Here is a 24,161-nt window from a genome sequence, read left to right on the forward strand (position 1 = left end):
GGAGTGCTGAATTCTTCTAATCAAAAACACTGTAAACCAGTTATGCTGCAGGGGAAGAACAGTAATTGTAAACACAACAATGATGGACAGAATGTGGATCAATGTCACACATTCACCCCAGTCCAAAGATCTGGGCCCAAATCCATCGTTTTTCCATTCCACACCACCCTGGGTTAGACAATGGCGATATGCAAATCAGCGCTGACCCTGTGCCCCATGGGAACAGTCCAGTCCGAACTACAAAAGCCATGTCCTTCCCAGAACGGAAACAAGCATCCGAGGACCGGCCCGGTTTCGAGGTAACACCTCTCATCAGCCCGGCTAGCTTGATTCCAGTGGTGTGGAGTGCCTGGGACTCACGTCTGAGCATCCCCAGTACACTTAGAGCGGTAACTGCAAACACAACAATGATGGACAGAATGTGGATCAATGTCACACATTCACCCCAGTCCAAAGATCTGGGCCCAAATCCATCGTTTTTCCACTCCACACCACCCTGGGTTAGACAATGGCGATATGCAAATCAGCGCTGACCCTGTGCCCCATGGGAACAGTCCAGTCCGAACTACAAAAGCCATGTCCTTCCCAGAACGGAAACAAGCATCCGAGGACCGGCCCGGTTTCGAGGTAACACCTCTCATCAGCCCGGCTAGCTTGATTCCAGTGGTGTGGAGTGCCTGGGACTCACGTCTGAGCATCCCCAGTACACTTAGAGCGGTAACTGCAAACACAACAATGATGGACAGAATGTGGATCAATGTCACACATTCACCCCAGTCCAAAGATCTGGGCCCAAATCCATCGTTTTTCCACTCCACACCACCCTGGGTTAGACAATGGCGATATGCAAATCAGCGCTGACCCTGTGCCCCATGGGAACAGTCCAGTCCGAACTACAAAAGCCATGTCCTTCCCAGAACGGAAACAAGCATCCGAGGACCGGCCCGGTTTCGAGGTAACACCTCTCATCAGCCCGGCTAGCTTGATTCCAGTGGTGTGGAGTGCCTGGGACTCACGTCTGAGCATCCCCAGTACACTTAGAGCGGTAATTGCAAACACAACAATGATGGACAGAATGTGGATCAATGTCACACATTCACCCCAGTCCAAAGATCTGGGCCCAAATCCATCGTTTTTCCACTCCACACCACCCTGGGTTAGACAATGGCGATATGCAAATCAGCGCTGACCCTGTGCCCCATGGGAACAGTCCAGTCCGAACTACAAAAGCCATGTCCTTCCCAGAACGGAAACAAGCATCCGAGGACCGGCCCGGTTTCGAGGTAACACCTCTCATCAGCCCGGCTAGCTTGATTCCAGTGGTGTGGAGTGCCTGGGACTCACGTCTGAGCATCCCCAGTACAGTTAGAGCGGTAATTGCAAACACAACAATGATGGACAGAATGTGGATCAATGTCACACATTCACCCCAGTCCAAAGATCTGGGCCCAAATCCATTGTTTTTCCACTCCACACCACCCTGGGTTAGACAATGGTGATATGCAAATCAGCGCTGACCCTGTGCCCCGCTCTAAGTGTACTGGGGATGCTCAGACGTGAGTCCCAGGCACTCCACACCACTGGAATCAAGCTAGCCGGGCTGATGAGAGGTGTTACCTCGAAACCGGGCCGGTCCTCGGATGCTTGTTTCCGTTCTGGGAAGGACATGGCTTTTGTAGTTCGGACTGGACTGTTCCCATGGGGCACAGGGTCAGCGCTGATTTGCATATCGCCATTGTCTAACCCAGGGTGGTGTGGAGTGGAAAAACGATGGATTTGGGCCCAGATCTTTGGACTGGGGTGAATGTGTGACATTGATCCACATTCTGTCCATCATTGTTGTGTTTGCAGTTACCGCTCTAAGTGTACTGGGGATGCTCAGACGTGAGTCCAAGGCACTCCACACCACTGGAATCAAGCTAGCCGGGCTGATGAGAGGTGTTACCTCGAAACCGGTCCGGTCCTCGGATGCTTGTTTCCGTTCTGGGAAGGACATGGCTTTTGTAGTTCGGACTGGACTGTTCCCATGGGGCACAGGGTCAGCGCTGATTTGCATATCGCCATTGTCTAACCCAGGGTGGTGTGGAGTGGAAAAACGATGGATTTGGGCCCAGATCTTTGGACTGGGGTGAATGTGTGACATTGATCCACATTCTGTCCATCATTGTTGTGTTTGCAGTTACCGCAGGGGAAGAACAAACACAAGAAAAGGAAGAAAACCTAGAAATTAGGAAGCAAGCAAAATATATTGACAATAAAGCTAACCAATGATAAACAATTGACTGAGCCAAAACATACAACTAAAGCACCTTGTAGGTGAGATCTACAAAGGGTTACTGGTAATGTCTCTCAAACCGACTGTTAATGTGAATCTTCAATAAAAAAACATAGGGTTCTCACAGACATGGCCACATAAAGACCCAGCTCATGCATTCCCAAAACAACAAGTAGATTACAGCATTTGCTGGAAATCAGTTTAAACAAGCTCCTGAAGTTTTAAGCTTAAAAGAATGATCTGACATTGGATGCCCAGTCCTCTGTAGACAGTGTCTCAATAACTAGAGAGCATTATTGATGCCACAGGCATGTGAAGTTTAGTACGATCTGCATTGTGGAGCATAAGAATTCATTAACAAATCTTCCAAAAGCTCCCTGTGTAGATCAGTAGAGACTGTGATGCAGAAAAGGATAACACGATAATGCCCATTAGCATCAGGTAATCTTCCTTACACTAAGGGGTCGATTCCAATCTCGGAAGGGCTCCGGATCGGAATCGAGATTGCCTAAACGATTCGGAGCCTATGTTTCTGACTGATTCGTACCACATTCCTAACGACAAAGTACGATGCGAGAATTTCGTCAGCATCAACCGAATCGTTTCCAAACCCGAACCTGTCAGTCCGACTCGTTCGGAGCCGAATAGGGCCACGCAATGGACCCGGCTTCCGAACAAGCGAGTATGATGCACGATTTGGACAGCTGTATGAACTTGGACAAAACGGCTGTCGGAACCTGACTTCAGGGGGCCGTAGCAGGCTCCCCTTCAACCGGGGTCCTCCAAATTGGTTGCTGGGGGTGCCCTTGGGCCTCCCTGATCCAAGCATTTCAAAGTATGGTAGTCACCATGGGGTGCCCACCACAGGGTGTATGCTTTTCCCCAACCACCCCTTTTTGTTATGGGAGCTTTTGTGCGCAATCGGTATACAGACTCCCATAGGGTTCAATGTGAGTCTGAGCAAACCGAGTACGTCAGCATACGATGCATCGTACTCGTTCGGTCAGACTTTCACAGCGTGATTCGCTAGGAAAGCCCTCCGGATCCAAGTCGTATGGAGGGCTTTCCTTGCGAGATCCAAATCGGCCCCTGAGTGTTAGACTTCTTCATTATGGTCCTGAAAACTCCTGCCTCAGTGCGGCTGCACTTTTTCGGTGCTGATTTGGGTATATCTTACATAATGGTATCAGAAGATGTTCCCCATTTCCACCGCTTGTGAGGTAGGGAGATAAAATGAAATTTTGGTGAACAAATGTTGGAAAAATGCATTTTTTTCAATTTTAAAACAAAATGTTCTCTCCCATGGATTTGGTCATGCTTCAGTGCTAACTACTATGATGAGAAAGATGGAAAAGTGGAAATAACTTGGCTGGCAGGTGAAAGTCCCAAACAGATAATGATGAGCTTCTCACTATCCCTTGCTAACATTAAACCACTGCCTCTGTAGTTCAGGACATGGTTTAAGTCATGAGCCCCTTGTTTTTGAACAGCAGTTTAAATATTGCTAGATGGGGATTCTAAACTATTGTGCCTTGTAGACTTTGTTTGCCCAGTATGAAGGCTTTACTAGATACTGTCTTCAAACAAGATATATCCATTGCTAAAATTGCCTACCAGAGTTTTGTAAACCAAAGAAAGTTATGATGGTGTAGACTAGTAATCACCATTTGCTGGCATGCAATAATGACACACAATAAATTATTGCCCAGTTAGTGCTTGTTCTTTAGGAAAAGTATACCCTCACTACTAAATACTTAGCATTAATTTAGAAATATAAACATAGGGCAGATAAAAATACCTTAGATGACATCATGAAATAAGATTATCTATAATAACCATGGGTAAATATAATTATTAATGTTAAAAAAATATATCACCCTTCATCAGTAATCATTGTCAGCATTATTATTTCATAACACATTTTAAAATGAACATAAAATGTGTGATTTTCCCATCCTTGTAGACCTTATAAAAGGCAATCATAAAAGCAGCCCCTGCAGGGTGCCACTTAGGGTGAGTACTCTTGGATATCTTGCAGCTCCCCATTGCTCTCTTTGTGGCTCCACCAACAGTGGAAAAAGGTTTGTTAATTACAAGCCCTGCAGGGCATTATGGGTTGCTCCCTCTGGAGCATGAATATTAGATCAGCGTCTCTGGCAGCTTGCTTTTGAAGTGCGTTGCATCCTCGCACAGTGTGCCATGTCTTTTCCAATGGCATTTTTTTATTTTAATAGGGATGTAAGGGGGGAAGCCTCACCGGCCCTTGGAGCAACCCACTGATTCTGTGGTCAACTGGGGTAAAGTCCTTGGTCTTTTGGGCATTAGGGTTTCTCTTTCCTGTTGTCCATGGCTGCTGAAGTTCCAGAACACAGCAGCAAGGAGCACAAAAGCACCAACTGCTCCTTCTTCCCTTGTGGAAGAGTTTTTAACAGGGTGGTACATTTTAGAAGTCAGGCACCCCAGGCCAATTCTAGGGTGACACGTCACTTCTTCACCCCTGTCCCAACCCTCCTACACAGTGTGCTGGGACAGTTCAAGATAGTGTCACTGGAGGAAGGTGGCTTTTTATGTAGTGTTAATTCACACAAAAGAGGAGGGTGAGGGTAACGGACTCACCTACTCCGGAGCACCTGACAATATTTTTATACACCTGAAGGAGTAGGGAGTGCTAAAAGTGTCTCTGTTTCATGGTGACACATGCAACTAAGCAACTTTTACCATCTTTTAAGTCAATCTTAAGTACAGTATTGTGGATTTGTGTCATTTGTGGTCTTGTGTTAAGTCTATATAAAGAATACTTATTTTTATAAAACCTGTGTTGTGTCCATCTGTAGTGTTTTCACTGTATTACTGTGTATATTCACAAATGCTTAACACACTGCCTCTGAGATAAGCCTGGCTGCCCCCAGATCTAACAGTATACTACATGAGCTTAAGCACAGAGTTCTTTTAAACAACTATAACACAAACATTCGAAATTCATAACAAAAGTGTTGCACCATTTGCTGCAATAGTAGTTGTAAAATTAAAATATTTTCCTATATGGGAGGCAGCAGTAATTGAACACAATGATGGATTATTTTGCAATAAAAATTACAGTTAGTACTCTCAAACACCAAAATTCTAACAAATTTTCAATAAATTAGTAAATGCCTTTCTTATCCATGTCAGGAATAAGCCAGGCACTCTGAGTTAAAAAAAAATGTACTCCCAATAGCAGCAGCAGACTGGAATTTGATTCGCTGGTAGTCTACTGTAGCTTCACCACACATTTCTAATGAACAACTAACACATTATATCCAAGACAAAATTGACACTATCAGCCCGATTTAGATCTAGGTACAGAGGGAACTTTAGTGCAGTAGCAACGGTTTTCCCTCCCCACCAAGACTACGGTCCACCCAACCGATTTAAATGTGGGATGACCATAGTTTGACAATGGCTACTCCATCTCTGTCTTGGTCAAACTTCTCTGATGGCCCGATGGAGTAGGATCCATCAGAGGTTTGCCTATATTTCCGCCCAACAAATTTAAATGGGCAAACATATAGCCAGTTTTCAATATCCATCACCACCAGGAAAAACATAGCACTAAGAGACACTGAAAAGTGCTCAATGTCCCCTGCCATGGGAGGAAACAACAGTGGCAAGGAGGGCATTTTATTTTTCAAAAAGAAAATCTTGCTTTGGGAAAATAAAAAAGCTATAAGCTTCCTGTACAGCTCCGTCATGTTGATGGAACTATCCTTCAAACCAACAATGCATTGACAGTAACTGCAAATTCTAGACATGTCTGCTGGGCCAGTGAATTTCTAAATTGTGCATGCAGAAATTCCATCAGGGAATGGAGTAAGTTACTCCGTCAACTATAAAGTCGGCCCTATGTGGTTTAATTTCAATCCATTCCTATTGAGCAGACTGAAATTAAGAAGATTTGAGCCGTTAATGCAAATGTGAAACCAGCTACCTAAAAATATATAGAGGAATTATACATTTCCAGTAATTTATGGCATAACATATTTTTCAGGGCTAAAAATAGTTAATAAGAGATCCTTACCTAAGTCCATCCTCCCCTTTTTACATCTGTTCCTTCAGACTATCTATCCTTTCTGTCCAATAATGCCTCCTTACTTTTAAAATGGCAATATTTTGGTTGACATAGAAGGTTTTATTAATCTTCCGTTAGAATGTGTGGCAGTAGCATTTAGAGCTGCAAGAAACTATTTTCAGACTGAATTCCTATCTGAAATGAATAGATCTGCTTTCCTATTAGAAGTGAGATCCTTCAAAGGATTTGCTGTTTACACATTTTAATTTTTCTTTTTACCTTCCCCACTTACTTTTGTCAATAGTTGCATCTCCTTACTTAAACAATATTTTTGCTGTGAGGTTAATATAAGAAAATGATAAAACACATTCAAAACTATATATTCAATAACTTCTGCATTATACATTTTATAAATAATTACATTCAAAAGTAATTAATTTAAGCATATCTAGAAAAAATAATGGTGTAACTCAGTCAAAGTGGCAAGGCTAATTTTCTAAAACATAGTCAGAATTTCCATAGACTACACAAGGCTGGATCACTTTAAAAACACAGAGAAATTGATGTTTTCGAGGAATCATTTATTTGAGGAACTTGTAGTAGCTGAGATAAGAACAGTTTAAGTGTTAAGCGTTCAGCACAGGAAAATGGATAATTCTAAGTAAGGCTTATCCTGCAGCATGCCTCCCAGTGCTAACACATTCCGTGAGTTAAGTAAACCTTCTAGTGCTTCATTAGAACTCTGAGATTTTCAGAGGATGTTGTATTGGTAAGACGGTACAGAGATATGTCGGTTGATAATATAATGAGGTTTGTCACTGGTGGAGCAGCGTAATTTTGGTTCCAACCTTTCATAATTGATTTGGCAACATATATTTTCACTAATGGCCTCATGTATTGATTTGAGTTAAATGATTAATGATGAGTAGTGCACTAGAAACAATATAGAATGTACATTTGCCCTGTAATCTCAACATTTACATTAAGTGCATATTAACGTTTTCCTTACAGTAACAATCAATTGCAATTCTCATACATATTTACACGCTTGGTTTGGATAACACTGCAATTCATGTATCCATGTACTCATTTAAATAATATTTTTCATTTATAATTTGTTTGCCTATGTATATGTATTCACGCAGTTACAACATGTATTGAGATGCTTGATATACTAAAATTGACCAAAACGCCTTAAGAATTTGGCTTTTGTAATGTTTAACCTTTAATATGAATCTTTGATTCAGTTCCAATGTTTTTCTTTCCTCTGCAGGTGCAGTGGCATGATCTAATGAATGGAGAAAGGCACATTGTTGAACGACATAGTGAAGCTTGAAGGGAATACGCTTGGCGAGGACGATAAGACTAACGAGCAAAGGGAGGACTATTGTCTGTGCTGAATGGGGAGATGGGTGGAATTCAAGGTCATTTTAATATGTGAATCAAAGAAGAGAATTACAAGTGTGGCTTCCAAAGAGTATTGTTTGAAGGTGGACACTATGGAGACTCTTGATATGAACTTCTAGAGGGTTCCCCCTGTGGGTATAACTAGACAGCAAAATTTAGCTAAATTCATATTCCTTTCCGGCTAGGAGAGGTACAGCCCTCTATGCGCTACTCTTGCTAACAACTTTCTACTTTATTGGATCTAAATAGAGGTTCAATTTAGTATTAATTAGTGTTGGTTAGTTAATGAGAATTAACATTCCCTCATGCATCATAGGCAGGAGGATCGAAACTTTCAATCTAACCATCAAACAGTGTTTCTTATACTCAGTGGCCCCTGAATTCCTCATTTGCTTTCTGTTATTGAGGATAAACTTTGTTCACAGATTCAGTTTCCGTTTGTATTCCTACATTCCTATACTATGTTTCTGAGGCTGATGTATACTGTGCTGGCTTTGAATTTGTAATACATTTATACTTAATCCCACTTATTGACTCTGAGCTTTACTGTGTTACCAAATGTGCTGCACTGTAATTGTAAACTGAAAGTGATCATAACTCCTTTTGTTCCTCAGGCACCTAAGAAACTTCCATTGCAGAGGGTAGAAAAGGAGGCCTGACTCAGATGTGTTACCATTGGTTCTACCGGTGAATGGCCTAAGTAGATAGCGACCAGATCGAAACCAATCAAAAAAGGCAATTTTTTTGTAGTGTACAGCTATCTGATTTACAATATAATATAAGTATTGGTTTAATCATTTGTTTATTTTCTTTCTTTTTAAAATATTTAACTGAAATAAGTGCTTTATAAACTGCACTTTTGGATTATGCTGCCATTGCCAGTAAATGAACTTATGGGGTGATAATGATATTTCTACATTCTACAGTGTGAGAAAAAGCCAATTATCACTCGGCTTTTTCAGTGGTTATACTCCTCCTTCAATGCCATCTTTCCTCAGATGTTCACTTTCCTCATAATGAAATTCATGGATTGCTCCAGTTTCCCAACAATGTGTTTTTCTTGCTAACTTGCTCGATAACACAGGATTCGTTTTTCACTCTTCAGTCTTTAAGTTTTATGAGAAAAGAACTTCTGGTGCTGCCTTATCAAAGAGGCGCACAGCCCTGATTTGTGCAAGATGATGTCCGAATCGGAGGCACTACCTACATAAATGTACAATGCACACCAAATTTGTCCTGGCAAGCCAATGGATTGAACGTATAACTGAAAAGGTGTCTTAATTGACTGGATCAATGTTTTTGTTTTATTTTCATGCATTCACTCATTCATTTAATGCATGCACTCAATTACTCATTATCCATGTACCCGATCATTCAATTGTGCTCTAGAGGATCCATTAATCTCCCCAATTGATTCATGCAAATGGAAATCACCTTCTTTGCAATGTATGTCACTTGCAAGAACGGATGCATTTTCCTAGCGTTGCCCCTGAAAGTCCAATGACCCGCAGGATCATTGGCGTAGGTGTGGAAGAGTATGGAAACTATAATCTGTGTGCAACATTATTTTCCGACTGATTCTTTAGTGTGAATTATACACTAACAAAAAAACACAAGCTCTTGATACCTAATATTTATTTATTTATTTATTTCAAAGTTTTATATAGCGCGAACAAGATCTTTGCAGATATCAGAGCGCTTTACAAGGACATGGGGTGATAGCATAATAGTAGGTAATAGTTGAGGTAGTTAGGTACGATATGCATAGTTACATAGGTAGGTCAAAATAAGAGGTAGGTCATAGTTGAGGTAGTGTAGGTACACGGTGCATAGTCCAACAGGTACGCCAATAATATGAAAGTACATAAAGAGGGAGCATATACTTGTTTAAGCGTGCTTAAACTACTTTTGTAAATAGCATAGAGGTACACGGTACATAGTCAAACAGGTACGCCAATAATATGAAAATACATAAAGAGGGAGCATAAACTTGTTTAAGCGTGCTTAAACTACTTTTGTAAATAGCATAGAGGTAGGCATAGTTGAGGTAGGAGAGTACGGGGTGCATAGTCACGCAGGAGAATCAGTAGTATAACAGTAGGTAATGTTTGAGGTGGTGTAGGTAAAGGGTGCAAAGACAGATAGGCACGTCAATAATATAAAATAAGATATGCAGAGAGGGAACGTATACAGTCAAGTGAGTCGATAATACAAGTAATACAAATAGACCGAGGGGTCAGGAAGGTAGTACAACGCGGAGTCCTGGAGGTACAGAATAATAGCTCATGTGTATTTCGCCATGAAGATCGCTTTTACTTCTTTCTTAAAAAGTTTGTTGGAGGAGATGAGCCTGGTTTCAGGAGGGAGTGAGTTCCAGATCCTGGGCGCCATTCCTGAGAAGGAGCGTTTATAGGTTTTTACCTTCCGAAATCTTCGAGGCTTCAGCAGAAGATTGTTTGTGCTTCTAGTAGTTCTAGAGCCGCCCTAAATTGTCAGCTTTTGAGAGAGGTAGGCGGGTGAGTTCGTGTGTATAGCCTTGTGTGTCATGCAGGCGATTTTCAGATGTATTCTGGCTTCAAAAGGCAGCCAGTTCAGGGATTTAAAGTCAGGGGAGATATGCGAGTGTTTTTTTGAGCCAGTGATGAGTCTTGCTGCAGCGTTAAGGGACGCTCTTAGGGGTGCCGTTGTGGTTAGGGGGAGCCCACAGAGGGCGCTGCTGCCGTATTCTATGTGCGGGATGACTATAGATTGTACTGCAGTTTGAAAGTCTTTGGCTGGAAGGAAGGGTTTGAGTTTTCTCAAGGTATTGATTTGGAAGTTCGCTCCTTTGGTTGCCTTGCTGATGTGCTGTTGCATGTTGAGATTGGCGTCAAGTGTTATGCCTAAAGATTTTGCTGAGTCAACGATGGTAGGTTGTACATTGAGAGCCGTTAGGTGCTTGAGCCAAGTTTGAGCGGTAGAGATTTTTGCGGGCGGTGAGATCAGGAGGAACTCAGTTTTCATCGCATTGAGTTTGAGGTGATTCTCTGCCAGCCAGGATTGGGTGTTTCTGATCGTGGAGTTCAGAAGCAAGATGTCCTTGGGGGATTGTATTTTGAGATAAAGTTGGGTGTCGTCGGCATACTTGTGAAAGTGAACATTGGATGCTTGTAACAGAGTAGTGAGAGGTTCCATGACTAAGTTGAACAGTGTAGGGGAGAGGGAGGAACCTTGAGGGACACCTAACGATACAGGTACCGAGGAGGACATCAGGTTGTTCCTTTTGAATCGCTGAGACCGGTTGTGTAGAAAGGAAGTGAACCACTTGAGAACAGTCCCAGATATACCCATTCTTGTGTTTAATAGTTCGAGTAGGTTCTCATGTTTGACTGTGTCGAATGCTGAAGAGGTACACAAATTAGGTACACAAATTGTTAACTGTATACTTCACAGCACTGAACAGTACTTTAACCACTCAGCAGAAACCCAAAAATACTATGTGCACTTTCGAGGCGCATTTCCAAGAGGCTATGTAAGCAACCTAAAGGAAAAGAGCAACATTTACACTAAAGGTTCCATGCATACGAAACATATTCCATTATTCCTGAAGCGTTTTCGCAATGCCTAAGTGACATCTACAGGAGGAGGTGTGGCCATTCCACTGGTAGTATCTGAGGTGATTGGGTAAATGAATTGCGCATAATGTTAACCACTAACCAGTTGTCAGTGTCTGGCAGTTCACAAACCTTTGCTATCTTTCCAAGACATATCTGCACTTCCACGCTTCACACCTGAATGAACTTAATGCATGTGGTGCACATTTTTTTATAGCAAATGATACCCCATCCCAGTGGCAGCCCCTCCACTAAGGCCGAGGAGCATCGCCGCACTGCTTGCGGATCAGTGTGAAAAAAAAACAATGAGATAAACAGAAGTTATTTTTGTTATTATCACTTTATATATATTTTTTGGGCGGTGCTAGGACGCCCCTCACATCGAGCAGGAGTGGTTGCTCCATTCCGTAGTGCACAGGAAGCATTGGCCGGCCAAAAGGGCCGGCCAACAGTCCTGCTCACTTTGCATGTTCCCTACCAGGCTGCATTACACAGTCTGGTGGGGAATATGCCCACCCTCCCATTCCCCATCCGAGCCCCGAGCCATGGCGCTCAGACTAATCACAACGCTGCATTGCAGAGTTGTGATTGGCTTAGGGGAGGGAGCCTGTGTGCTTCTTAGTTCCAGCGGAGAGAGGACGAGGGACGACATAGGCGAGACAACTGAGGAGAAACACGGGAGGAAGTAAGTGCTTTTTTTATTTTGAAATTCCTGCCACCCAACCCCCCGACCCCCACCTGCGCCTCCACTCCCGCTCCCTGCCAGTCGCTACTGCCTCATCCTATTTTTCCAAGGTTGGTTTGCATGGGAAGATTTCATGTAAAGAAATGTTTTCCGTTTAAGGAAAATAAAATCGTCTTGAAATTTCAAATGCAGAATTTAATACGACAGCAACACTGCACAGATCATGCTATTTTAACAACATTTGCTCGATTCTGTTTGTTTGGGGTGGTAAATCATAAATCTCCTCAATGTGCAGCCATACATTCTAAAGGTTTTATGAATTTAGCCTTAAATGACACACATACACTTTCCAGACCACATGATTATGTCAAAGGAGTGGCTATTTGATATGCTTGTCCACTGTTCCACAGCAGAATTCACTGCAAATCTCTGACCGACTGGAACCAGGGCTGGGGAAAGTCATAGTGTCAACTTTAATTGCCACTGGGGCAAGTAGTTGGGGCTCAAGAAAGAAACCTTAGCAGCAATAAATGGACTTATGTCAAAGTTCCCTGGGAGCTATCTCTGGATTGGAGTAAGGGCAGCAGTACACTCAAGGGTGAAAAGTCTTAAGACTGAAGCAGTAGGCCATTGGCTCCAGACAGATTTCAGTGTCATCCTTGTGGAGACAGCATATAGACATCAGTTTATGAAGTGGTGTTATACTTTTGAATGTAAAAAGACCATCTGATAGTGACGTTATATTCATGTTGTAAATTTTCACGGTTCAGATTAAGAAAATTGACAAAATGTGAGAAGAAGATGGGGTCTGTGCTGTTCTTAATTCAAGGGAACAGACAAATGCATTACTATAAGACAAGCATAAAGACATCTGCAATCATTCTACTTACTAGGCACATAGGGAGGATAATTGAGGTTGTTTGGAGCACATCCTGTCTTCTGATCAGTCCCAAAATTAGCTGGCTCGTTCATATCCTTAAAAAATATATATCTGTTAGCAAATTAGCGGGACCTTCGCTGAAAACGTAATTTGCAGAAAAGCAGCGTTTGCCCTCTACTGACACATGCATGCAGGCATATTAGTTTTATGAATGAGTGAAGGTGCTGAGACCTATACCTTCCAGAAGTATGCCTTTCTGCCAAGTAATAGAGCGGCACCTTGCATCAGCAAAACACCTCCTACTGGTCCCAGAGAACATACTCTTTAGGCCCCTTCACTTCCAGCATATATGTGAGAAAGTAATGAATGGGCTCAGAATTTGTTAAGGTAGTATCCAGGTACTATGGCTACGGTTCTTCTGGAAGTACCATATATATGGCAAACCATAGGAAGTCATGTGGGCAACAGCTATGAGTGGCATAGACAAAACAAATCCCAGTAAATTAGTTTTAGCTGCACACATGACAGCATAACTTAATGCCACAAAATGAGTACATTTACAAAAGGTTTTAGATCTTGTGCCTTCACTTTAACTCAAATGTGCCATGGCACCATATTTCATATGTTTGTAGAAAAAAAGCACCACTTTGGTGTGCTGTGCTCATATTGTACTACATCCTTCAAACACTATAAATTCCTATGCACTAAGGGCCTGAATTAGAACTCATTTCACTAGAATAGAAGGGGGAACACAAGGACCTGGGCTGGACAGTAATTAAAAGATAAAGTGGTCCCTATAGGGGAAGTGTAGCTCTTGACTTCCACTGCAATTGTGTTATACTAGGGATAGAATAAAACCTCTCAAATGGGTATGTTTCAGTTATGTGTTTAGTGCATATTATTTATACATATCTCATTTAAGAACATATGAATCAATTCAATTCAAACAGTATAATTTAATACTTGTACAAGGTGCTCCTAGCCGGAGATAGCGCAGTAAAAAGTAATATATGGTGAATAAAAAGTATATTTGTGCTATGTACAAATCAATAAATACATACGGCTGATAGGGACAAAAGAATGCTTGCAGTCAACACCCATACAATGATTGTTGATATCCACCATTAAATTCTTTAAAAAACACAGTCCAGCATAGGTATTTAGAGCAGGGTCATCATTAGGACACACAATATGTATCGGAGGCACCAAAGGATTGGGGCAGAAACTCCCACAATCATGCAAGGTCCTTCTGGAGCTTCTTCAAAGAGGATATTGGCATGCCAAGGATTGTGGCAAAAGAGTACCATATATGTAAAAGTGTCACACATTACTTCCAAGGACAACTTCAAAAATGGGTTTACATGCACAGAGGGATCTCACTGGATAAGTCGCAGAGGATAAGTTAGTCTGCAGCCCCGTGGATTTCCAGCTGCTCAAGTCTTCAAAGTGCCAGTCCTGACTTCCAGTGGCCTGAGCGAGGAGATTAACCCACAAGACTATCAGAAAAAGACTCTGATATTGCATATTTTCTCTCTTATCAAATGTCTCAGATCTTTTGATCATATCAATAGAGCGGTGTGCAGTGTTACTGCAACTGTCCGCTTGACTGCAAGCTATGATTCCTGACAGTACCTTTGGAATGTTTCCTATTTCAGCCAAAGGCTTTCTAATCCAGGGGGCCAAGCACTGGCAGTGCATTCCATTAGTACATCCCGATCGATTTTAGGGGAAACCATGGTAGAATGGCTTATCCAGATTTGCCTGTGAGATCCCCCTGTGTGTCTAAATCCATTTTGAAGATGTCCTTGGAAGTAATGTGTGACAGTTTCACATATATGGGAATCTTTGTGCAAAATGCTTGGCATGCCAAAATCCTCTATGAAGTTGCTCCAGGATATATTGTCTGAGTTTTACTTGATTGTGGGAATTTCTGCCTCAATCCTTTAGTGTCTCCGATATACACGTTTCCTGATGATGACCCTGCTCTAAATACCTATGGTCACGGGTTGAAACATCAACAAATAATATATGTTGACGGTGTTTTTAAGAACTTGATGGTGGATATCAACACTCATTTTACAGGTGTTGATTTCAAACATTCTATTGTACCTATCCGCCACATGTATGTATATTTTTGTACTTTGCACAAATGCACTTTTATTCACCATATGTCACTTTCACTCTGCTGTCACCTTATATATCACTTTCACTGTGCTGTGATCTGTTAGGAGTACCTTATTTATTGATTTAAAGGTTTTATATAGCGCTGGCTAGACCCGGAGGTATCGGAGCGCTTTACATGAATATCAGACAATAATTGCAGGTTACATCTTTACAAAGGTTACACAGGTATTAGAATATGGCAACATGGTGACAAGTAAGGTTGAGACAAACAAAAAGGAACATATAGGTAAGAGAAAAAGCAGGCAAGGGGAGATATTCTGGGGAGGGGGGTAGGAGCAGGGGAAGTAGACAGAGAATGGAGGAGGGAACAAGGAGGGGAGGGTTAGAGACACAGCATGGCAAGAGGAGGGGGAGGGTGACGGAGACACAAACCGGTAGACGAGTCAAAGCTGCGCCCAAAGTCCAGTAAGCAGTGATCCCAGGGGGAGTGGTATCATTTCCCCATCTCTGTTGCGAGAGGCTCCCTAAGCGCAGTGGAATCTCTCAGACGGATCTCTGAGACTCCTAGGCCTACTTACTGGATCCTTCCCCAAAAAGGGGAGAGGGAGTGCTTTGCCAAGGGGTGCCATACCATACCTCAATTGTGAGTGGCTCCCTTGGCGCTGTGGACTCTCTCAGCGGGTCTGCTGAGACCTCAGCGTATATATCTTGGATCTTTCCCCAACAAGGGGAGAAGGAGTGCTTAGTCAAAGGGCACAAAAGGACAGGGGGCTAGGCGGTGTAGCGGGCAAGGGGAAGTTTCAGGTGAGAGGGGATAGGAGCAAAGGAAGTACACAAAGAACGAAAGAATGCTGAATGGGAACAGATAGATAGATAGGAGACGAGGAAAAAGCAGAGTAACAGAAATATGATGAGGGGGGGTGGGAGAGACAGGGAGATAAACTGTGCCCAAAGTCCGGCTGGGTAGGTGACGGTCAGGGGATGAACCAAGGCCGATCTCCTCAATAGCTGAACAGAGCAGCTTCGCCGGGCGTCAGACATAGTGCTAGGACTCCGCTGTCAGGATGGAGATTAGGAGTATGCTCAGAGATTGTCATTGTGCGTTGATTAGGTGGTGGTCGCTTCCACCCCTCCTTCACCTCTGCTCCATTGCTGCCTCTTTGATCTGTTTACTCTGCCCCAGGGTCCCAACAGGCGCTCTGGTCCCAGGCACATTCTCTACCTAGTGGCAGTAGCAGCGAAGAATTGCAAGACCTTGTTCTTTGAGGCTCTTTTGGGTGGCATAAGGTGAGAGGTTTAGCTCCCTTCTCAATTCCGCTTTAAAATCCCTTAGGGATGACATAAGATCTTCCTTGGCGAGAGCCATGGCGGTCGTCCCTTCGTCGCGGTCTAGAGGCCGGAGTTTTTCTGCTGACGTGAAAAGCTTGAGACCTTATTCGATGCTCTAGTTACCGTCTTCTTCGGTGGCATAGAGGCTGACCTAGCCCGCTCTCCACTGTTTTGGCACTGGGAAGCTTGAGCAGGGGGACCGGGTCTTAATGTATCCCTTGGTTGGTACTGTTTGATTTGAATTGATTCATATATTCTTAAATTAGATATTTATAAATAAATGTGCTAAACGCATAACTGAAACTAACTCATTTGAGAGGTTTTCTTCTATCCCTAGTATAACACTATTGCTCTGGCGGTCAAGGGCAACACTTCCCACATAGTGACCACTTTACTGATTCAGAACTCAGCGAACAGGTTCCTCCACCACAACAGTGCTAGATATCCCATCTGCCGAAATTAAAATCCCATAGGATGTAATGGGATTTATATTTTGGTGGACAGGATATTCGTCACTGTTGTGACCGAGTAACCAGGCGCCGAGTTCTAAGTCATGCCCTTAGATATTGGCAAACACTGTGCTATACAAAATCATCACAACCTTTTAAGAAATGAAAGGCTACTGCACGTTTCAGTTCTACATCCCAGTTAACTGGTGAGTAAAAGCAAAATCAGTATAGTTCCTATATACACAAGAGAAGATGCTAAGTTCCCTTCTATGAACATACGGTCCAGGCATCCCCCATCCCCTCACAGCAGGTCAATGCATTTGCTAACAGTTTAACATGCCTACACATTAAGTGTTGCAAACCAAAAACGACGAGCAGACTCACAATCCAGATTCCGTCATAATCAATAACATCTTTGAACTCCACACACGACTGGATCCACCATTCAACGGCCATGGGATTGCTGAAGTCAGGAAAGACTGCGCTTCCAGGAGGCCACACCTACAATCAATATCAATATCATGTATATCATATTTATTTAAAGGGATCGTTCAATAAACATCACAATTATTTAATGACATTAATTAGGAGTAGCTATAGATAGCAGATATGACTCTTCACTTGTACTTTGGTACATTGCCCTTGCTATACCAGGTGTCAGCAGCCATGAATCCTGCAGTGGCAACAAAAAGCAATGGTAAAACTAATAGGTCTGTCTTTCATGCGGTAAAGCATGAAAACACAGGCATGTACGAACTATGCAGTGGTAATTGTAGTTGTAATGGTGAGAGTGGTAATTATGGTAATGGTGATTGTAATACTACTAGCAATGGTAGTGGTGGTGGTCATGGCGTGACATGGCAATGGCTTGCCCTTTAAGTCTGACTAAAACATGTAAAATAGCCTATTGCATTAAAATAATACAGAGAATTATTGCTTTCTGTATGAATTATTGTATTTTTCAAATGTAATTTACTCCCACAAGCTCTCCATAAAAGGTGGAACGATACGCAAAAAAAGCAATAGAGTCAAGAGAGAAATACGTTTTCTTCTATGTGGAGCGGAATCCCCCTCTGTGTATATTGTATAGAATTGGTCACAATGCATCTTGCGCTGTCAGGCCAGACCTAAAAATTAAAAAAGGCTCTAAGAGCCATTTACTTCCTACAGACGCCACACCTTTACCTTCCTCAGCCCTAAGCACTAAATAGGAGGGCCTCTCTGAGCCAACTTTCAAAAAAAGGGTTAAACCTATGATGTCCTCTTTATTCAAAGGGTGTGTGAGGTCACATCCACTATGTAGTTTCCTGCTGGTCACTGGTCTAGTGTTTTAATGTACCAGCCACTCCCACAGGGCTGGCTTACACCCCACCCCACACCCATCCAGCACAGGTGTCACAACTGGGCCAGTTCTACACCCTAACCAACAGTGTCTGTGTGGTCACTACCGTACGCATGGGGGCCTAGGGCCCTACGCCATTAGCCGCTACTCATGCGGTGTTGGTGAATTGACATACTTGCTTTTACTGCTCTTCCATTAGAGCTCATAGCGTCAGTGGGGGGTCATACTGTACCTTTCCTGCAGCTGGGGTCACTCCGTCCGAATTGTTCACCCAGACCCCCATTTGCTGCCCCAACTCATACGGCCTGTAAGTGCCCGGTGGCTCATCCATGGTGAGGCAGGGATCCTGAAAGGGCAACGCACAGAGGGTCAGAAGCAATACAGAGCCAGTCCCAATCTCCCCCTTTCCCAGATGCTCATGTAAAATGGACACAAAGATAACGATGTTTATAAACGCATCGAAAGGGACAATTAAAAAGTTTACCCACTTAACAGTTTCCAGCTGCCTGGAGAAAACGCTGCATGTCTTCCGTAATTATGACTTTGCTTGCCAGGGGAGAGTCCCCAGGGGAACCGAGCACTACAGTCTGTCTCATTAACTATTTCTCATCAGCCTTTCGGAGCTCTCACTGCTGAAAGGTTATTTCGGAGCATAATTCTGATATATTATTAATTTTAAGCAGCCTCCCAAGATCAGGCGCAGAAACTCCCCTCCCTGTTCTGCTACTACAAGCCGCTGAACAGCTTTCCCTAGCAAATGATTTTTATTTCTCAAACTCTGACAGTTAAAAACAGCGCCATCGACAAATATTTGTGCGCCATATTTCTATCACACAGGAGCGACCTAATTAAATGTCACACAGTCTTACGAGGCCCACAGATGCAAGCCGTGGCCACACAAGTACTTGCAGAGCGCAAAGAAAAACAATCGCTGCTCTAGATAGTATGTACAAGTCTTACACAATGTGGAATGAGCTCACAGCGCCATGCATAGCGCTTATACACCCTACGTTTAGGAAAGGGGGCTATATTTTCTACATTAGAGAAAACATTAATTTAAACTGATAACACTATGACACTTTCTATAAGTGAATTGAATGCAGGAAAAAAAACACAATTTTCGTGTGTGCGTTGTAAAGTGATATCAGTTGTATTACGGTACCAAGAGTTCAGTGATTCACCACAATGTCAAGCTTTTAATATCGACCTGCCATTTTATCAGTTGCACAGTATCGATTACTGACCAACATATCATCAAGATAGATAAGTGTGGAATTAACCTATGCTTCCCTATGTATGCTTATCTCGACGATACGTTGGCTGGAGATATTTGAGTAATCGACAAATGTCCAGCTTAATATTATTGACCTCAGTATTTGGCACACAATCATTTAATAACTCACAGCCTCGCATTTACAATAGGGATACTACTCGTCTTGAATTGCAAGAGCTTCGGCTCTGTAAGCAGGTGATGATTCAGAAAGGGGTCAGCCTGCCCGGAGGAGGACCAAGCAGGAAGTGCTGGACTGTTTCTATTGGAGCAAGGTCAAGACTGATTTGTTTATGGCTGGGTCCAAACTGAGTGGCATGGTGAGCAAAAGAAGTATGGGTGGAATGTTACATCAAGCAATTGCCAATGGTTAGGAAATTGCAACCATTCCTCCCATCAAATTTCGTGTGTTTGTTTGCATGTTCTATCCCACCTTTCCATATCTGGAGTTCCGTAAGCTGAAGCTGTCTGTCGGTCACTGCTCTACCACTTCTATTGAGCATGCAGACACAGTTGCTGCATACACATTAACATGTCTATAGTATGATCCTCCCTGCTTGTGTGGTGTGATGCCCAGGAAATTCAAGAATATTATTTCCTCAAATATTTGATGACAGGAAACAAATTAGTCATTTATCCCACTACAATTGATACAAATAGCAAATAATGTAATGAACAAAATGACACTAAAGTGCCATGAATTCAATAAGGGGAATCAGAGGCACGGATTTATAAAGATGTAAGTAAAAACAGTGCAAAAAGTGCAAAGTGACAAAAGTAGACAATGATCGTAGTAGAACGGGACCTAGATACAATTTCAGGCTGACCACAATGGGTTGCGGTTCAGATACACCAATCAGGTTCGATCTGGTTGGAGCTTTTGCCTTGAGGCTTAGTCTTTTTCCTGGAAGTTATAATCCTTCAGCTAAGCAGAGCAGAAGATTGTATCTGAAGAGGTCACCACAACATCAGATAGGCATTAGATTAGGTACCGGTGAAGCGCAAAAAGCTCAGCATGAGAAATTCACACCCAGGAAAGTCATCTTGTCAACCAGATACTTTTGTCACCTTCACCCGATCAAGATTTTTACCTTCGGATTTAGGGCCTGATTTAGAGTTCAACAGGCAGGTTACTCCATCACAATTGTGACAGGATATCCCGTCTGCCATATTGGAAGTGCATTATATCCAATGGCACTTGGAAAATGGTGGACGAGATAACCATTACATTTGTGACAGAGTTACCTGTCACCAAACTCTAATTCAGGCCCTTAATCTCTCCTTCAGAGCTATGAATCTTCTAGGGAGGAAGACTGTATCTAAAGAAGGCACAAAGTTGCAAAATATATTCTCAGTGAGGTCCAGCTAAAGCAGATTTGCAGCTGCAGAGAAGCACTGAGTGAGAGAAACCTATTCGTTCCTCTCAGTGGCAATGCACCCTGGGTGGATACACTTGACAGGTTTGTCCGAGTCCTACAGAGATCTAAAATCCCAAAGTGTTCTGTCACAGGTTTTTCAGGGATGTTAGGAGGAGTACACTTTGACACAGCCATAGGCCTCAGGACCACTGGAATAGCCCTTGGGGGTCAGGACTCCCTCCTCCTGAGGCCACCAGTAGGTTCAAGGTCAGGTCCAATTGGTGCTTGCCATCTGTGCTCTTCAGCAGAAAATCCTCTTGAAAATTGTTGTAGTCCTATAGCTTACATAGGCGGTCATCCAACTGACCCTTGGATTCGACTTCTTAGTCCTGGATACCAGGGAGAGCAGGCTAGCACCTTAGATCTCCCCACAGGTCTCAACCAGTAAGTGCATTCTTTCTTCTGTTCTTTCTTAGGTCCATAGCATCCTGAGGAGGGTACTGGGGGTGCCACATTTATGCCAGGCGTCAGCTTGGGATGGAGGTGATTTCTGGATCCTCCCTAACCAATGATGTAAAAGTTCCCAGGAGTTGCCCTACCCACTTTGCAGCGTTGTCTGTGTGCCCAATTGATAGCAATGTCACAGTGCCTAAATCAAAGATTGTAAACTCCGTCTCTTCTTGTGCAGAGCCTATATGCCCACTCCATAGATGTTGCCAAGGAAATGGCCAACCCCCTTCTTTGTGGTCCCTACAAACCAGTTCTAGAGGCAGCTCCATCCCAGTGGGATTGGAGCATGCCTGACAGGGGAACTTAGAAACGGGCAAGTCCAGGTACCATATTACATTCTCCTGTGACAGGGGACGCCCCTTTGAAGTTAATTTAGTACCTAAGCACTGCTCAAATGTTCATCCTGACAGAGGAAAAGAGACACCTTGCTATACCCAGACCTTTGTTGCTGCTCTTGGGGTAGTTTTCACACCTCATTCAGAGCCTGAGCAATCAGAGGGCTGCAGCAGGGGGCTAATGTAAATAGCCTCTGGAGGCTTTAGGCAGAGAAAAGTCACTTTTTTAAAGTACCTTTTGCTTAGTATTTATTAATAACCAGACTTCTCCATTAAACATGGATTTTAATAGCTAATAAAATAGCTGTTTAATTAATTCACAAGCTGTTTCCTAACCAAAATTTGCATTATTAAATGTAATAATTTAACCCAGTATTTTCATATGGAACAGTCAGCCTTGCAACCGTGAAAATAGCTGTCAGGGTTTTTCACTGTAATAACACGTTAACCATTAAATTCTTACATGTCCTACTTTTAAATACAATGCTCCTTGCCTTATGGGCATTAAGATCTACTAGGGGTGACTCTAATGTTTTAAAAGGAAAGTTTTAACCTGTCAGAAGGGGTTATTTTAACAGGTTGCATTTGTAGTTTAAAACTGCAACAGCCACGCTACCAATGGTAGACCTATAGCCATGTTTGCACTGGCATTGTAGTGGGTGGCACAATGGGTGCTGCAATCCACTGATGACATTTATCATACAGGCAATGGAAGCACTTGGTACAGTATACCGGGAACTTATAGGTAAGTTGAACATGCTAATTAGGGGTATACCAATTTCAACATGTTGAAAGTTTGAGCTCAGGGGTAAAGTGCACAGAGTTATAGAGCCAGCAAAAATATAGTGCCCAGAGCAAGGTAAAAATCCAGCTTGATCACATTGGAAAGGTAGATTACCAACACTCACTAGCTAAGTGTGAGTTGTATATCTACAAAACGCATGCGTACATGCAATGGAGTAAACCTGCCTGAAGGGAGGTGACTTGCCACCTCCTCAAATGAAGGCTTATTCATCTCCCAGTGAAAGACACAGGTGCAGTTTCAAACTGTGATCCTGTCTTTCACCAATGCCCTCTCCTCAGCAGCAGCAGATACTATTAGAGCTCAGTGCTGCAATGCGGACAGCACTTTTTTGTTCAGTCAGGTGCATTGTCCCAGTCTGCAAAGGACACACTGAGTTAAAGCTGTGCCTAGTGTAAACAGGATCAGTGCACCCTGCACATAATTCACATCGAGGGGTCCATATTACACAAAGTGCCCCTGTGGTGCAGTATGCATTTGCTGCTGTTTTTTGCACTCCCAGGTCACTTTAGCATTGCAGAAGGGCTGCAGTTATTTGTGCTGCCTGTTCTGTAATACGGATCCCATCTTTGAAAAATATGCGATGGCAATATGAAAAGGATGTTCTCTCGTTTGCATAGACCCATGTAAATGAACAAACTCTTTGCTTTTACATACGTCATGTGACAGACATACGCCCACATGCAAGAAGACTGCCAGGAGGGGCATGGACTGTGAAGCACCTTGTGGTTTCACACAGACAGTGAAACCCTCCTAGAGGGTGCCCCTTGGGTGGAGTAAGAGGCTTCCAGAAACACCCAGGCATGGTGGTGCGAATGTGGGTGCAGTCACATACTACACCAGACTGCAGAGAATCCCTGTCTCTCCTCCAGAGATGGAGCAAAGGTCCACAGTTTGGAATGAAAGGGTGACTGGTGAATTGAAATAGCCAGCCCACCTTTCACTAGTCTTTGAGTTACTATTTAAGGACTAGGGATGCACACTTACAAAATGAGGTTGACAACTCTGGTGGTCCTTAGAAGCTCACCTAAGACCTTTCCACACGTCAGTGGTGAGTTGAGTTTGAGTTTGAGTTTGAAATTATTTGTAAAAGCGCGCATACACCAGCGGTTTCTTGGCGCTACAGCTAACAAAGATCCGGGGCCAGAAAACAGGGGAACTGCAAGGGAATTTATTCAAAGGACTTCATGAATAGGTGGGCCTTGAGATGTTTCCGAAATTGTGGGTACAGGGTAAGGGTTCGGAGTTCCAGGGGAAGAGAGTTCCATAGGGACGGGGCAAGGGTGGCAAATTTTGAGCCTCCCCACTTCTTTCTACGGTAGCGTGGAATGGTGAGGAGGGACTGGGAAGATGAACGTAGTTCTCTGCTGGGAACGTAAGGGGTAATCTCGGATGAGATGAACGCTGGAGCTGAGCCAAGGCGAGCTAAGAAGGTAATGGAGGCGATCTTAAATTGGACCCGGGCTCGCACAGGGAGCCAGTGTAGAGACTTCAAGAGGGGAGTAGAGTGGTGGAATTTCGGGAGTTTGAAGACCAGGCGGGCCGCCTGGTTTTGTATCAGTTGCAAACGCCGTAAGCTATATGCAGGAATACCTGCATATAAGGCGTTGCCGTAGTCCAGGCGGGACACCACCATGGCCAGGATGATGAGTTTAAGAGCGGTGAAGGTAAAGAAACGGGACACCCTGCGTATAGTGCGTAGTGAGAGGAAAGAGGAAGACACCACAGAGCTAACCTGGGAGTGAAGGGAAAGT

General features: G+C 43.3%; 1 protein-coding gene across 1 annotated transcript in view; it reads right to left on the reverse strand.

Annotated features, from left to right (window-relative positions):
* The window catches only part of LOC144822413 (lysosomal alpha-glucosidase-like), a 993,087-nt gene that overhangs the window by 411,214 nt on the left and 557,712 nt on the right, over positions 1 to 24,161 (reverse strand). The window contains exons 10-12 of the mRNA XM_078679897.1: positions 18,365 to 18,478; positions 17,175 to 17,291; positions 12,899 to 12,983 (exon numbers count right to left, since the gene is read on the reverse strand). Of these exons, the coding sequence (XP_078536023.1) occupies positions 12,899 to 12,983; positions 17,175 to 17,291; positions 18,365 to 18,478 (316 nt within the window). The remainder of the gene's footprint in view (positions 1 to 12,898; positions 12,984 to 17,174; positions 17,292 to 18,364; positions 18,479 to 24,161) is intronic.

The sequence above is a fragment of the Lissotriton helveticus genome, chromosome 1_1, assembly GCF_964261635.1.
Source record: "Lissotriton helveticus chromosome 1_1, aLisHel1.1, whole genome shotgun sequence".
NCBI classification, from domain to species: domain Eukaryota; kingdom Metazoa; phylum Chordata; class Amphibia; order Caudata; family Salamandridae; genus Lissotriton; species Lissotriton helveticus.